Source organism: Mastomys coucha, unplaced genomic scaffold, assembly GCF_008632895.1.
Source record: "Mastomys coucha isolate ucsf_1 unplaced genomic scaffold, UCSF_Mcou_1 pScaffold16, whole genome shotgun sequence".
NCBI classification, from domain to species: Eukaryota; Metazoa; Chordata; class Mammalia; order Rodentia; family Muridae; genus Mastomys; species Mastomys coucha.
In genome coordinates this window covers 107,508,429-107,523,697 of record NW_022196898.1, presented here as the reverse complement: position 1 = coordinate 107,523,697, position 15,269 = coordinate 107,508,429, and the positions used below count along the sequence as shown (strand labels likewise).

The following is a 15,269-nucleotide window of genomic DNA, read 5'->3' as shown; positions in this document are numbered from 1 at the left end:
CTGAAGTTTTCTTTCTTCATTAGGTCTTTGTGTGGTTTAGGTATAAGAGTAATTTTGGCTTCATAGAAGGAATTGGGTAGAGTACCTTCCATTTCTATTTTGTGGAATAGTTTGAGGAGTATTGGTATTAGGTCTTCTTTGAAGGGCTGATAAAACTCTGCACTAAACCCATCTGGTCCTGGGCTTTTTTTGGTTGGGAGACTATTAATGACTGTTTCTATTTCATGAGCAGATATGGGACTGTTTAGATAATTGATCTGATCTTGACTTAACTTTGATATCTGGTATCTGTCTAGAAAATTGTCCATTTCATCCAAGTTTTCCAGTTTTGTTGAGTATAGGCTTTGGTAGTAGGATTTCATAATTTTTTGTATTTCCTCAGTATCTGTTGTTATGTCTCCCTTTTCATTTCTGATTTTGTTAATTAGGATACTGTCTCTGTGTCCTCTAGTTAGTCTGGCTAAGGGTTTATCTTTTTTGTTGATTTTCTGAAACAACCAGCTCCTGGTTTGGTTGATTATTTGCATAGTTCTTTTTGTTTCTATTTGGTTGAGTTCAGCCCTGAGTTTGATAATTTCCTGCCTTTGACTCCTCTTGGGTGAATTTGCTTCTTTTTGTTCTAGCGCCTTCAGGTGTGCTGTCAAATTGCTGGTGTATGTGCTCTCCAGTTTCTTTTTGGAGGCACTTAAAGCTATGAGTTTTCCTCTTAGGACCGCTTTCATTGTGTCCCATAAGTTTGGGTATGTTGTGGCTTCATTTTCATTAAACTCTAGAAAGTCTTTAATTTCTTTCTTTATTTCTTCCTTGACCAAGTGATCATTGAGTAGAGTGTTGTTAAGCTTCCATGTGTATGTGGGCTTTCTATTGTTTATGTTGTATTTGAGGAGCAGCCTTAGTCCATGGTGATCTGATTGGATGCAAGAAATTATTTCAGTCTTCTTGTATCTGTTGAGGCCTGATTTGTGACCAATTATATGGCCAATTTTGGATAAGGTACCATGACGTGCTGAGAAGGTATATCCTTTTGTTTTAGGATAAAAAGTTCTATAGATATCTGTTAAATCCATCTGTTTCATAACTTCTGTTAGTCTCACTGTGTCTTTGTTTAGTTTCTGTTTCCATGATCTGTCCATTACAGAGAGTGGGGTGTTGAAATCTCCCACTATTATTGTGTGCAGTGCAATGTGTGTGTTGAGCTTTAGTAAAGTTTCTTTTATGAATGTAGATGTCCTTGCATTTGGAGCATAGAGGTTCAGAATTGAGAGTTCATCTTGGTAGATCATACCTTTGATGAGTATGAAGTGTCCCTCCTTATGTTTTTTGGTCACTTCAGGGTGAAAGTTGATTTTATTCGATATTAGAATGGCTACTTTAGCTATTTTCTTGGGACCATTGGCTAGGAAAATTGTTTTCCAGCCTTTTATTCTGAGATAGTATCTGTCTATGCCACTGAGGTGGGTTTCCTATATGCAACAAAATGTTGGGCCCTGTTTACTTACCCAGTCTCATAGTCTATGTCTTTTTATTGGGGAATTCTGTCCATTGATATTAATAGATATTAAGGAAAAGTAATTGTTGCTTCCTGTTATTTCTGTTGTAAGAGCTGGAATTCTGTTCATGTGGCTATCTTCTTTTAGTTTTGTTGGAAGACTATTTTTTTTTTTTTTTGCTTTTTCAGGGATGTAGTTCCCCTCCTTGTGTTGGAGTTTTCCATTTATTACCCTTTGAAGGGCTGGATTTGTGGAAATATATTGTGTGAATTTGGTTTTGTCATGGAATACTTTGGTTTCTCCATCTATGGCAATTGAGAGTTTTGCTGGGTATAGTAGCCTGGGCTGGCATTTGTCTTCTCTTAGGGCCTGTATGACATCAAACCAGGATCTTCTGGCTTTCATAGTCTCTGGTGAGAAGTCTGGTGTAATTCTGATAGGTCTGCCTTTATATGTTACTTGACCTTTTCCCCTCACTGCTTTTAATATTCTTTCTTTGTTTTGTGAATTTGGTGTTTTGACTATTATGTGGCAGGAGGAATTTCTTTTCTGGCCCAGTTTATTTGGAGTTCTATAGGCTTCTTATATGCTCATGGGCATCTCTTTCTTTAGGTTAAAGAAGTTTTCTTCTATAATTTTGTTGAAGATATTTACTGGCCCTTTAAGTTGGAGTTCTTCACTCTCTTCTATACCTATTATCCTTAGATTTGGTCTTCTCATTGTGTCCTGGATTTCCTGGATGTTTTGGGTTAGGAACTTTTTGCATTTTGTGTTTTCTTTGACTGTTGTGTCAATGTTTTCTATGGTATCTTCTGCACCTGAGATTCTCTCTTCTATCTCTTGTATTCTGTTGGTGATGCTTGCATCAATGGTTTCTGACTTCTTTCCTAGGATTTCTATCTCCAGAGTTGTCTCTCTGTGATTTCTTAACTGTTTCTACTTCCATTTTTAGGTCCTGGATGGTTTTGTTCAATTCCTTCACTTGTTGGTTGTGCTTTCCTATAATTCTTTAAGGGATTTTTGTGTTTCCTCTTTAAGGGCTTGTACCTCTTTACCTGTGTTCTCCTGTATTTCTTTAAGGGAGTCATTCATGTACTTCTTTAATTTCTCCAGCACCATCGTGAGATATGATTTTAGATCCAGGCCTTGTTGAGGTGGGAGTACTAGGTTCTGATGAAGCCAAGTAGTCTTGGTTTGTGTTGGTAAGATTCTTGCATTTGCCTTTCGCCATCTGTTAATCTCTGGTGTTAGATGTTTTTGCTGTCTCTGGCTGGAGCTTACTCCCCCTGTGGGTCTGTAAGCCTGTGTCAGCACTTCTGCAAGATCAGCTCTCCTCTGACAAAACCTGTGCGCAGATGGCTGTGGATCAGTTGTCCCTCCTGAGTCCTGGGGTCAGAGCACACCTTGGGGATAGGCTCTCCACTTGCAGGGAAGGGGCAGAGAGGGATGTGGATCCCTAGTCACTCCTAGGTGTAGATGGAGGCAGGAAGGATCCTGTCCTGGTTGCCCTGCCATTTGTGAGGCCTGTGCCTCCTGGCTGCTCCTGCCTTAGAAAGTCACCAATAGAAAATAGCAATGTCACCTGAGTCCCTGGGTTAGAGCACTCCCTGGAGGCAAGTGGGGAAGGGGCAGAGAGGGCTGTGGATCTGCCTGCCACTCCTAGGTGTAGATGGAAGTAGAAATGATCCTGTCCCTGCTGCCCTGCCACTTGTGAGGCCTGTGTTTTTTCTCTTTTTGAGCCTTTTCACAAATACTTTTCACAGACTGGAGCTGGCTAGGCTTTCTTGGTGGTCCTCTCAGGGTTGCAAACTTTCTCCTTTGAACCTCAATTTTGTCTTCCACTATCCACTGGGTATTTCTCTATTGTGTGCAATGAAATTGTATTTTCAATCCTTCAGAGTGAAGTGCTCAGTTTGTTTCTAGATCCCAATCACTGGTATTCTTTGGGTGATGTTTCATTGTATTCTTGTCTTTCCTTAATATCTTTCTCCTTAATGTCTTTCTCAGATTTCAAAAATAATTGCCTTTATTCTGGCTCCACTCAGAACAACCGTCTTTCTCCTTGTTGACTAGCATGTCCATCCATTGACTCTGCTCTGCTTCTCTGTCCAACTTTTCCCCTGATACATATGAATGACACATATACCCCAAACTACGTTCATTATGCTCCAGTTACTTATATAAAGCTTCTGCCTTGTTTGTATCATTCTGGCTCTTGATTTCTTTGAAAACCATATGTTATTTCTTAACCTTTCTCATTTTTCTCTCATATTGAATGTGGCCATACCTGGCTACACATTATTGATGTTTTGATGCTCTGCCCAGGCATACTTCTCATTCTTGATGAGAATTGTTGATGGTAAAGTCTGTTCCCTCCAGGAAGTAATACTCAAAACTCAGTCTAGACAAATATGAATTCTTCCACATTCCCATCATGTTAGATGTTTTCCAAAGGTTTGCCCAGTTCAAAGTGCTCTCCTTCCTTTGCAGACTGAGTGCTATTCACAAGGTCATGTTGTTTGACATGGCTCACTATGTAATTGGATTGGCACTAGGACATATTATCACTAGATTTGATGAAAGAGACTTGTAAATGAAACTCAGGGTAAACATGAGCTCCAGAAGTTGAGTCCTATTAGAGCAATCCCCAAGCCTATTCTTTCTGGGGTAATGCAACTTTTCCAGGGAACCATAAAATATTCTAAGAAGGTCCTTTTTTGAGCTAATCTTGGCTTCTTCTATTTATGGACATATTGACATTTCATTCAGGAATCTTTTACTTGAGCCAGGGACCTGCTAGTCTACTTCTCAGCAAGGGTCTGAAATTGGACTCTGCTCTCTGCCTCTTTATGAAGCTCACATTCATAACATTCAAACCCTGTCTGCTCTATTTTATCTCCAAATAATCCACCTTTCTCCACATCCTCTGCTGCTAACTGGCTCTGGGCTATGAGCTCATTGCTGGATCCATCAACCCTTTCCTTGCTTCAGAGGTAATTCCAACCATATCACTTATTTGAATAAAGCTTGAGCCATACTGGTAACTCTTACTATGACATTGAAACCATATTTATTCTGGCTCCAAGGGCATGGAGGCTCATCTTGTGTCTTTCTACATACCATCTCGTCTTGGCACCTAACTTTACCCAAACCTCCTATAAATTACATAGCCACTATGGCTTTTCTAATACTTTACTCTCTATCATTTGGCCCTGGGAAAAATAATATTTCTTTAATGCTCTCTCAGACTATTATCCAATCTCAAAGAATAGAGACACCTCACTCCATTTTCTAGAGGGGGAAGATAACTATAGTGCTTGAAGTTTATTTGTTCTAATAGAAACAAAGGCACAGACTACACTTGATTCTTTATACTCAGGTAGCAGATCAGTAAAGTAGATGTTGGGTACAATGGATTGCATACCTATCTAACATTCACCAGTTTAGAAAAAGGCATAAAGGCAAGAGCCAACCCTTAAGTGCTTTCTCTGTCACTGTTTACCATGGTTCTGGCCAAAGTTAGGAAAAACACAGGATGGGGTTTTCCAGGTAGGTCAATTAAACAGAACATACCACAAACTTTTATTCAATCAGTACTACCTAAAATATGAGACTCTCATGAAATTTTTTTAGAGTGCAAAGTTAATCTACATGGATATATAACTGATTAAGCATTTTCATGTACATTAATTATTTTTTCATTGTAACCCTGAACACAGTTATACTTTATGAATGCTAGCTTTTAGGCTGGGGAATAGTTATGTTAGATAGCTTGAACAAGATCACACAACTTGAGCATGACAGAAAACAGCTTTTAAAATTCAGGAATCAGTATTTTATCTGCTATGCCATGTGGCTTCTTTAGCATTAAAAAAAGCACAAATAAAATAAAAAGCAAACAAACAAAAAACAATATCATAGGCTATTAGAGGGTATTGGAATGAGAGCTGTGTATGAGGGTCTAAAGCATCTGATTCCTCATGTATATGAACATTCCTTGCTGGCCTAGAATGGCTTAGTACTTGATACAGAGGGTATTGCTTCACCTCCAGAAATACTCAAGCTATTTGTGCCATCACCTGGGTACTCCAAGATCCAAGCAGATTTGAATCTGTATACCTGAGAACTGTTGGGACAGGAAGGGGTACATATTTACATTTTTTTTATTCAAATGTTTGGATTTACAGTTTTGGAAGTTGTTTGAAGCATCTTATCAAAAGAAAACACATTTTAAGCAAGAAGTTAAAAAAGCTTTTAGGACCCAATGGCCATTTAATACCTATTTGGGTAGTTTAGCAAATATTTCTCAAAATCCACATCCAACAGACAGATTAGTATCAAATACACAGATTTGGTTTCAAAGCTGAAATGCCTCTGGTAAGTTAAAATTTCTCATGAACTTTTGTTATTTTATAGTAATCCATTTTTTTAAAAAGTTGACATATTTGTGCTGACAACTTAAATAACTCAGTTTGCTACTTGGTGATATAAATAGAAAAAAAAATGCCCATGGAGGAGAATGAAAAGACTATGACATCAGCAAATGTTGGACTGCAAAGAATGTTTAAACATATCCCAGAATCTAAAGGAGAAAAATGTCATAATCTACTCAATATAGCCCCTATTGACCCAAACCACCCAAAGGAGTATACCCCACTATCTGAGTGTTACTAACCTACCTGCTACAGATAGATGCTGCTATGTCACTAATTAACAATGATCACAGAAAATGTGTCATATCAGTTTTTGTTAACATGTGCTATATAGCAGTGGCAGAAGTCTTGCAACAGCCACCATTGGAGGTTATCTGAAAAATGTCCATCTGTTGTTCTAAGAAACTATACCTAAGAAACACTAGGCATTCACTTTTCACTGAGCTCTGTATAGTAGGATCTCCACTCCAGGGGAAGAGGCTGGATAGAGAGACAATTCCAGCCCAGTGCCATACCATAGCCTCCTATTCCTGTGCTTCTTTACGGGTCAACTTGTAGATCTCAGTTGGTCCATCTACATGGGTAATAGTGGTAGTAAGTTGCAGCTCTTCCCCGCTGTGGACACCCAGGTCACCTGAAACAAGGTGTTTAGCGTTATACTTGTTCAAGAATGAAGGGGAAGCTTCTCACATTCTACCCTGATAGTCTCTCTCAACATTTTTGCTTAGAATTTGTCATGTATATATATATTAATCACTTTTAACACAAAAACAGGTCATTCATGATATGTGAGTTAAATTACTGCTGATATCATTCATAGTATTATTAACATTTAATGAAAGATTACCTTGTACTTAATGCTATTATACTTACTATCCAATCTTATTTAATCTGCATAAGAGCAGGCAAAGGTTCAGTCAACTATGATCATACAAGCTAAGTAGAAAAAACCTTGGAAGAAAAGCAAGGGAACCAATCCCACCTCTATGGAGAAACAGGTACATAATAGCATAGCAATGTGACCTTGCAAGCTGCATCTGAGGCCAATGCAGTGGGGTAAGTCAGTAAAAGATACCTAGAGCATATGTGCAGGGATGAACAGGCACATAGTAGCTACTAATGATAACATGTACAATGACTATGTCTCTTACAAACAAGACTTGCCTACCCTAACTACATAATAGGGCACTCTCCTGAAACAAAGAACCAAAATTGTATACCAAATCTTCTCCTGCTCCTCAGGACTCAACATATATCAAGTTCTAGAATTGATCATTAGAACACAAAGTTGTTTACCTAAAATGGAATAATATGGCCTTCCCTTAATTATCAGGAAAAAATAATGGTGAATGAAATAAGAGTCTGCTAGTGAATATTCAACTATTAATATGAATGAGCTAGGAAATTAATGAGATATACACCACAGCAATAGGGACTAAGCTCTACACTCTTGATCTTAGGTCATAGCATTCTTTTTTCAATTTTATAGTTTCTAGAGGCCAACAAGTATGAAGTTGAATGCAATGTACAATAGCTATAAATATACACATCTAATAATGTGGAGAGACTTTTAGAATATTAGTTTTCTTTTAATATATAATATGCTTTTAGCATACAAATCAGAGCACTGACAAGGGAGCTGTTGTCTATGTATATTTGCAGTATTTACTCTTGGAAGCTTAGCATGCTCTGTATTTCCTTGTAAGATGGGAGGATACTGTAATTTACCTGATGTGCCAGCTAAAGACTCAGAGAATTAAAATCTGTGAAGCAAAATCAATGATTCTTGCATTTTGCAGGACAATTTTTTCCCCTTAGGGGATAGAATTTAGAAAACATCAATAATAGAGGGGGAGTAAAGATTCCTTTATTTGGTTCTAAACCCCATTAACCCCTACTTCTGCCAAAGTTTTGTCCTTCTGTTAGTTAGAGGTCATGGTTTGTGGGTAGTCAAAGTTTCTTCCCATTCAACACAGAAAGAAGCCCTCAGAAAACATTATTGGGGGCAGATGAGGAATTAAGAGACCTTCCAAATATAACAACCCTCTTTCTTTAGCTATTACCACATAAGCTCATCTTTGATTAAGATTGTCCAACATTAGGATTTTCTTTTTTAAAAAATATGGCCTTTTGGTCCCTGGCTGATCTCCATGGATACTGGCAGATGATGTGTACCGCTGATGTATCATGACAGGGGTGTGGTGATGCACAGTTCTAATGATCTAAAATGCCTTCTGGGTGCCAAGAAAGTCATCCATAGGATGCAGCCTGCTAAGACTGGCAACATTTATCGTATTTGTGATTATAGCCATTTTGATAAAAAGAAGGGAAACTTCTGTGGACATTCTGAGTGCTTCATAGATTCTTTGTGAGAACAAAGATCTTCTAATATCTTTGTTTGTTTGTTTGTTTTTCGAGACAGGGTTTCTCTGTATAACCCTGGCTGTCCTGTAACTCACTCTGTAGACCAGGCTGGCCTCAAACTCAGAAATCCATCTGCCTCTGCCTCTGCCTCACAAGTGTTGGGATTAAAGGTGTGCACCACCACTGCCTGGCAGGTCTTCTAATATTAAAAGGGACCCATAATTAAAACCTTATAATCATTAAGGCCAAATAACATACTATTGCTTAAGAGTGACTATCAGAGTTCTTATACTGTTTCTCAAGGTCAAATATAGTTTGTGCTGGAACCAGGATCCTGAGCTATCTGTGACTGTTTTCAAAGCTTGTGTTTTCTTCACATAGTCTTCTCCTTTTTATCTATCTATTTATCTATCTATCTATCTATCTATCTATCTATCTATCTATCTATCATCTATCTATCTACCTAGCTTTTCAAATCAGGGTTTCTCTGTGTAGTGCTGACAGTTCTGGAACTTGCTCTGTAGACCAGGCTTGCCTTGATGTAAGAGATGGTCTGCCTATGTCTCCTGAGTGCTGAGATTAAAGGTGTATACCACCACACTTGGCTTTCTCCACAAAGTCTTAAATGATTCTATCATTTACTGTGTATTTTTTTTTTTTTTGGTCCTATACCAGCCTTTTTCCTATTGACATTTGTAGCCAAATTTAAGTGATAATTCTTTATAAGGAAATTTCTGGTTCAGAGCAGAATAGGCAAAACAATACTATATTTGTAAATCTAAATTGATTTAATGTAAAGTATTACTATTAGCTTTATGTTTATCTTAGATTTTGGGTGGTATGATGATGGTGAACACAATAATGAATAGTAGTGTTTTTAAATTTTTTTGGAAATAAATCAAATATATAGCATGATATCTTATATGTAGTAATACTCATCAATTATTCATCAATATTTGCCTACCCTGGCTCCTAGGTTTAACATCCTGGCACTGGCATTCTTTCCTGGAGTTTAGGGATAAACCCTTCACTGGAAACGCAGGATCCCTCCTGGGTGAAGATAGCTTTGGTGGAACAGGGCTCATAGAGCCTAGATCTATATGTTAAGCCAGCTTAACAATGACACTCCAAAAAAAAAAAAAGAGAAAAGAAACAGAAAGACTGTGAAGAATAAATGTCACTCAGACATTGAGGGAATTTAAAAGTACAGTATATCTTCCTGACTTCATTTGCATTATTTCTTTAATATTTCAAATTAGAACTTTCCAAGAAGCTTTGGGATCTTGCATAAAGTTCCAGAATGTACAGGACTTACTATGTGGTCTGATGGAAGATGAGAGGTTAAAAAGGAAAGAAAAAGATAAAGATAAAAGAGGGAAGGTAATTAGAAGAAAATGTGTTAGATTTACACAATGGATTACTATTCAACTATTAAAAGCAAAGACATCGGGCTGGAGAGATGGCTCAGCGGTTAAGAACACTGACTGTTCTTCCGAAGGTCCTGAGTTCAAATCCCAGCAACCACATGGTGGCTCACAACCATCTGTAATGAGATCTGATGCCCTCTTCTGGTGCATCTGAAGACAGCTACAGCGTACTTACATATAATAAATAAATAAATCTTTAAAAAAAAAAAAAGAAGCAAACATGTATAGCTGATAAAAATGTTTTTTTAAAAAAAAGCAAAGACATCATGAAATTTGAAAGCAAATGTATAGATCTTGAGAATATCATCCTAAGTGAGGTAACACAGACACAGACATATGTGGTATGTAATCACTTATAATTGGACATTAGACATAAAGTACATCAAAACCATGCTACAATCCACAGACCCAAGACAAAAGATGATGTGTGAATTCAACTCAGAAGGGAAAACAGTCATCAGAGGTGGATGGAGAGAGGGAACTTGGTGGGAGAGGGGGTAAGGATGGGTATGGGAATGGCAATCAGGTGTTTGGGGAGTGGGAGAGGGCTGGAAGTGAGAATGGAAATTGGCAGGGATGGGGGAGGTTATGAGGTAACCCGAATTGAGATTCCTACCAGTGGGAGATATAGAGACTGAAGTGGGCACCTCCTACAGCCAGGCAGGATGGGATATCAACTTATCTACAAAATCTTCAACTCAAAATTTTTTCTGCTAACAAGCTTCACAGGGATAAAGATGGAACAAAGAGTGAAGGAATAGTCAACTAATGGCTGGTCCAAATTGAAACCCATCCCATGAGAGAGAGCCAACCCCTGACACTATTAATGATATTCTGCTATGCTTACAGACAGGAACCTAGCATAACTGTCTCTAGAGAGGCTTTTTTCCAGCAGTGGATAGAAGCAGATGCAGAGATTCAGAGTCAAACATCCAGTGGAGCTAGGGGAGTCTGGTGGAAGAGTGGGGGATAGGATTGTGTGAGCCAGAGAGGGTGGTACTCAAGGGTGTGTTCCCCTTCTCCTCAGAGAAGGGTAGGTAATGGGGGGATGGATTTGTAAGGGCAAGAATGAGAGGATTGAGGAGGAAGGAGGATTGTGATTGGGATATAATGTAAATTAAAAAAATATGAAAAAGGAGAAAACCCAATGTGAAAAGATACTTTTACAACTGAGTGAGGTCATGATGCCACACAGAATAATAGAGGGTACAAGTTGCTAGGGCTTAAGAGCTACTGTGGAGTCACAATATGCAAAGAACTGTTGAACTGTTTGACTTCTATATTTATGATTAGCATAAAGTTCCCCCAAAATTTGCTTATTAAGATTATTTCTAATATGCTGTTTGGGAAATTGTGATAGTTTTCTACAAGGAAATATTAAGATATTTAGCATCTCTAAAATCTGGACAGAACATGACAGTGGCACATAAGTCATAGTGACAACAAAAAGGGCATGCATAGTTGGCGCAACCACTCTGGAAATCAGTTTGGTGGTTCCTCAGGAAACTGGACATAGTACTACCAGAGGACCCAGCTATACCACTCCTGGACATATACCCAGAAGATGCTCCAACATGTAATAAGGACACATGTTCCATGATGTTCTTAGCAGCCTTATTTATAATAGCCAGAAGCTGGAAAGAACCTAGATGTCCTTCAACAAAAGAATGGATACAGAAAATGTGGTACATTTACACAATGGAGTACTATTCAGCTATTAAAAATGATAAATTCATGAAGTTCTTAGGTAAATGGATGGAACTAGAAAATATCATCCTGAGTGAGGTAACCCAGTCACAAAAGAACACACACAGTATGTACTCACTGATAAGTGGATATTAGCCCAGAAGCTTGGAATGTCTAAGATATAATTCACAGACCACATAAAGCTCAAGAAGAAGGAAGATCACAGTGTGGATAATTCGGTCCTTCATAGAAGGGGGATCAAAATACCCATGGTAGAAAATACAGAGACAAAGTTTGGGGCAGAACTTGAAGGAAAGGCTATCCAGTGTCTGTCCCACCTAGGGATCCATCCCTGTCATGGCAGCACTCATCTACTTTGGTTGTGACTATGTGACAGGCCTAAAAACCTGACCACGGACCTAAGGTGTGCGCTTCAAAAGGAGTCAGTCTCCAGAGGTAGTCAATTGCTGAAATCTCCTAGATCAGATGTGTTCCAGATTGGTCTCTTCTAAAGTCTGTGGAGAGATCTGTGTGCTTTCTTTATTCAGGCATAAAAGTATCCTAAGAAATATTTCATTATTAGCTAAAATTGAGATTAAACATTATTTCCTGGCCTCCACAGTGTTTCAATAATTCTAATTGATTTCCTAGCTGTAATTAGCTTAGAATTTTTACAAAGAAGCTGTCTTATGAGACAGGGTGTCTCAAAAGTTAGAGATAGCAGTTAGGTACTATTCTCCCACACAAGGCAGAATTGCTTTACTAACCAGAGAGAAGTTGTAGGGCTTCCGTCACTAATTATCTATGTTATAGCCAAGGATATTCTCAAGGACTTCCAGCTGCTTGCTTCAGACAGACCCTGAGAATTTATCTTGGGGCTGCCAAGATAGCCCAGCAGGAAGGACACCACTGCTCCTCTGCTTTGCACCTGGCTGTTTGATCTTACTGACTTTGATGTGACCACTACCTGCCTATGTGACTTCTGTTATTTGCCCTGTTTCTGTATACTATATAAGCTTGATTTTACTTTGTATAATTGCACTCAGATACCACACTCCCTTGTGTTGTGTCTGTCATTTGTTCGCCAATGCCTTGTCTACCTGACTAGGACCCTGTTTCCCCCATGGGTTGAGGGAGGCCCAGACTGGCCAGCCCGTGGCATATCCCATATACAGTTACCCTGAGAGGCTCTGCTTGACAAATACAGAAGTGGATGCTCACAGCCATTCATTGGACTGAGCACAAGGTCCCCAATGGAGGAACTAGAAAAAGAACCCAAGGAGCTGGAGGGGTCTGTAGGGCCCCATAGGAGGAACAACAATATGAATCAACCAGTACTCCCAGAGCTCCCAGGGTCTAAATCATCAACCAAAGAGTACACACAGAGGGACCCATGGCTCCAGCTGCATATGTAGCAGAGGATGGCCTTGTGGGACATCAATGAGAGGAGAGGCCCTTGGTCTTGTGAAAGCTTGATGCTTCAGTGTAGGGGAATGCCTGAACAGGGAAGTGGGAGTGGATGGGTTAGTGAGCAGGGAGAGGGAGAATGGGATGGGGGGGGGGGTTTCAGAAGGGATAAAATTTGCAATGTAAATAAAGAAAATATCTAATAAAAATATTCTTTAAAAAAGGGCATGCATGTTCCAAACATATATTTACAAAGGAATATGAGGATATATTCTACTATTGTAGACTGGGATTTGAGCTTTCTGTGCTATTACACATCAATCAATCTATCTCACACACACAAAAAATGTGATGAGGACAATACCATAATATTTCTCAACTGTGAGATTTTTAAGTCACTGTTCAAAGTAAGAAGTTCTGATGAGAGTGGCCTGGCTCTATAGCTAGTAATGGCTCTGGAGCCTCACACGCTCAGTAGTGCTCTGACAAACATTATCCCTGAATTACCCCAGTGCTAGCATAAGAAAGAGTCACAGAATCTGACAGTATGAAAGCTGAAGAGCTTGTTTAAAATAGAGGAGAGGAGTGCAGAGAATTAGCAGATTTGTCAACAAAATCCAGAAGAATTCATGTGTTCAGTGTTCATTAACTGCAATGTGTTAGCTGTCAGGGGCCATCATAACCAGCAGGTAATAACTAGCAGGTAATCCTCCTAAGATGAGTCTGTTTTGGATTAATAATCCAAAACAAATTTGCTCCCATAGGCAAGGACCATGAAAAAATCATTTTAGGAAAGGTTCCTGCTATTAATATGTTTTTGCTATTATTACTTCACATATATGACAATCACTAGGTATTAGCCTACCCTTTTGAGCAGATCTCTGCAGAACTGTACTGTCTTATAGTGATGCTATATATATAGACAAATAGATGACTTAATTTTTAATGATGATCCTGTAATAATTCCTAAAATTATATCAGTATTTATTAAGTTCTTTTATAGTGGGACTGCTATTAGGTTCTTTCTTATAGTCAAAACTGTAATGAGAACTCTGCCAGTCTTTAAGTGTCACCAGTTAATTGATTCTACTACTCAGAGCACATTCCAAGAGGCTGTAAAACCATTAACGAAAGGTCTTAAAAAGAGAACGTTCGATTTATTATAGGTGTTAGGACAGAAGATAAAATATTGACTGAGTTTATCTATATAAAACTTCATCAGTAAGTTAGCTATGATTTTTAACTCTCCATGAACCTGTGGAGCTGTGACAGATGATAAATCTTTAGCCAGATAATTACTTCTAGTGGCTATATATGTAAACATTCTCTGTTGTAAACTTCTTAATCAATTTATGATTTATTTATATTTAAACTTCTGATGAATTTTTTTTAGCATGTGATCATGTATTCTGAAAGATGTATAAGTGCTGAGGACACAGAGAGGAGGATACTCATCCTCTCTCTCTCTCTCTCTCTCTCTCTCTCTCTCTTTCTCTCTCTCTCTCTCTCTCTCTCTCTCTCTCTCTCTTTATCCTTCTTTCCCCTCATCCCTATCCTCCTTTTCTAAGAGAATTTTCATAGGATACTTTTTAGAATTTAGTAATAAAAGCCAAAACTACTTTTCAAGGTGTTCTCTTTTCTTCCTGGGACTTCAACTAGCAGGCTGAAAGTTAGAGCCCTGCAATTCCTGTGGAGATAGAACAAAGGCTATATTGCTTAATCTCCTGTTGTTTTAGGGTAAGATGCTAAATGCCAGAGACTTGCACTTTCTGGCCTCAGATGAACAAAGAAGGCAGGTCAGCTACAGTGGTAAAGTAATTCAGACTTAGATCAGTAAACTTTTTATTATTATACAGCAACCCTAAATGTCTCTTAAGACAAAGTCTTACCCTTCACCAAAGCTCTTCCTTTTCCACTGCCTCAAGGGGAACAGAGAACAAAAAGAAGACTATGCTGGGGCTGCCCCCCTCCCCCCACAGTTAGCATAGTTTTTTACATCTAGGAAACAAAGCAATTGTTTTATTTGCTATTTTCTTGAAAGGTAAAAACAAAAACAAAAACAACAAAAACACCTCAAATTCAAGTCAAGCTAAAGACCATGTGGTTTCTGTTAAAGTCCAGCAGGATGACCATGAAATAAAATGAATGTTCTTTTTTATAATGTACAGTCCCATTATGATGCCACTATGGAGATTGGCTGTTTAAAAAGCTGCATGTTCCACTATGTTAAATATTGTAACACATGAACTAACTAGCTGTGGAACAGAAACTAATGAATGCCTAGCATCAAGCCCTCTAGAAAGGTGGGAAGTGAGTAAATTGACTCACCTAAGACTCATGGACAGAAATAGATTTAAAACAGAATAACGAACTATAGAAATGATCCCTGAAAGTAAGAAGGAAGACCAAAGGGTGGATACTTTGTTCCTTCTTAAAAGGGGGAACAAAATACCCATGGAAGG

The 15,269-nt window shown here is 38.5% G+C and overlaps 1 protein-coding gene across 2 annotated transcripts in view; it reads right to left on the bottom strand.

Annotated features, from left to right (window-relative positions):
- Window positions 1-15,269, bottom strand: part of Wls (Wnt ligand secretion mediator) — a 107,391-nt gene that overhangs the window by 4,075 nt on the left and 88,047 nt on the right. The window contains exon 12 of one of the 2 annotated variants that reach the window (XM_031375998.1): window positions 6,439-6,557. In XM_031375998.1, the coding sequence (XP_031231858.1) occupies window positions 6,448-6,557 (110 nt within the window). In that variant the 3' untranslated portion in view covers window positions 6,439-6,447. Of the gene's footprint in view, window positions 1-4,784; window positions 6,558-15,269 lie in introns of those variants that run through there. The other variant, XM_031375999.1, reaches the window with a different exon arrangement.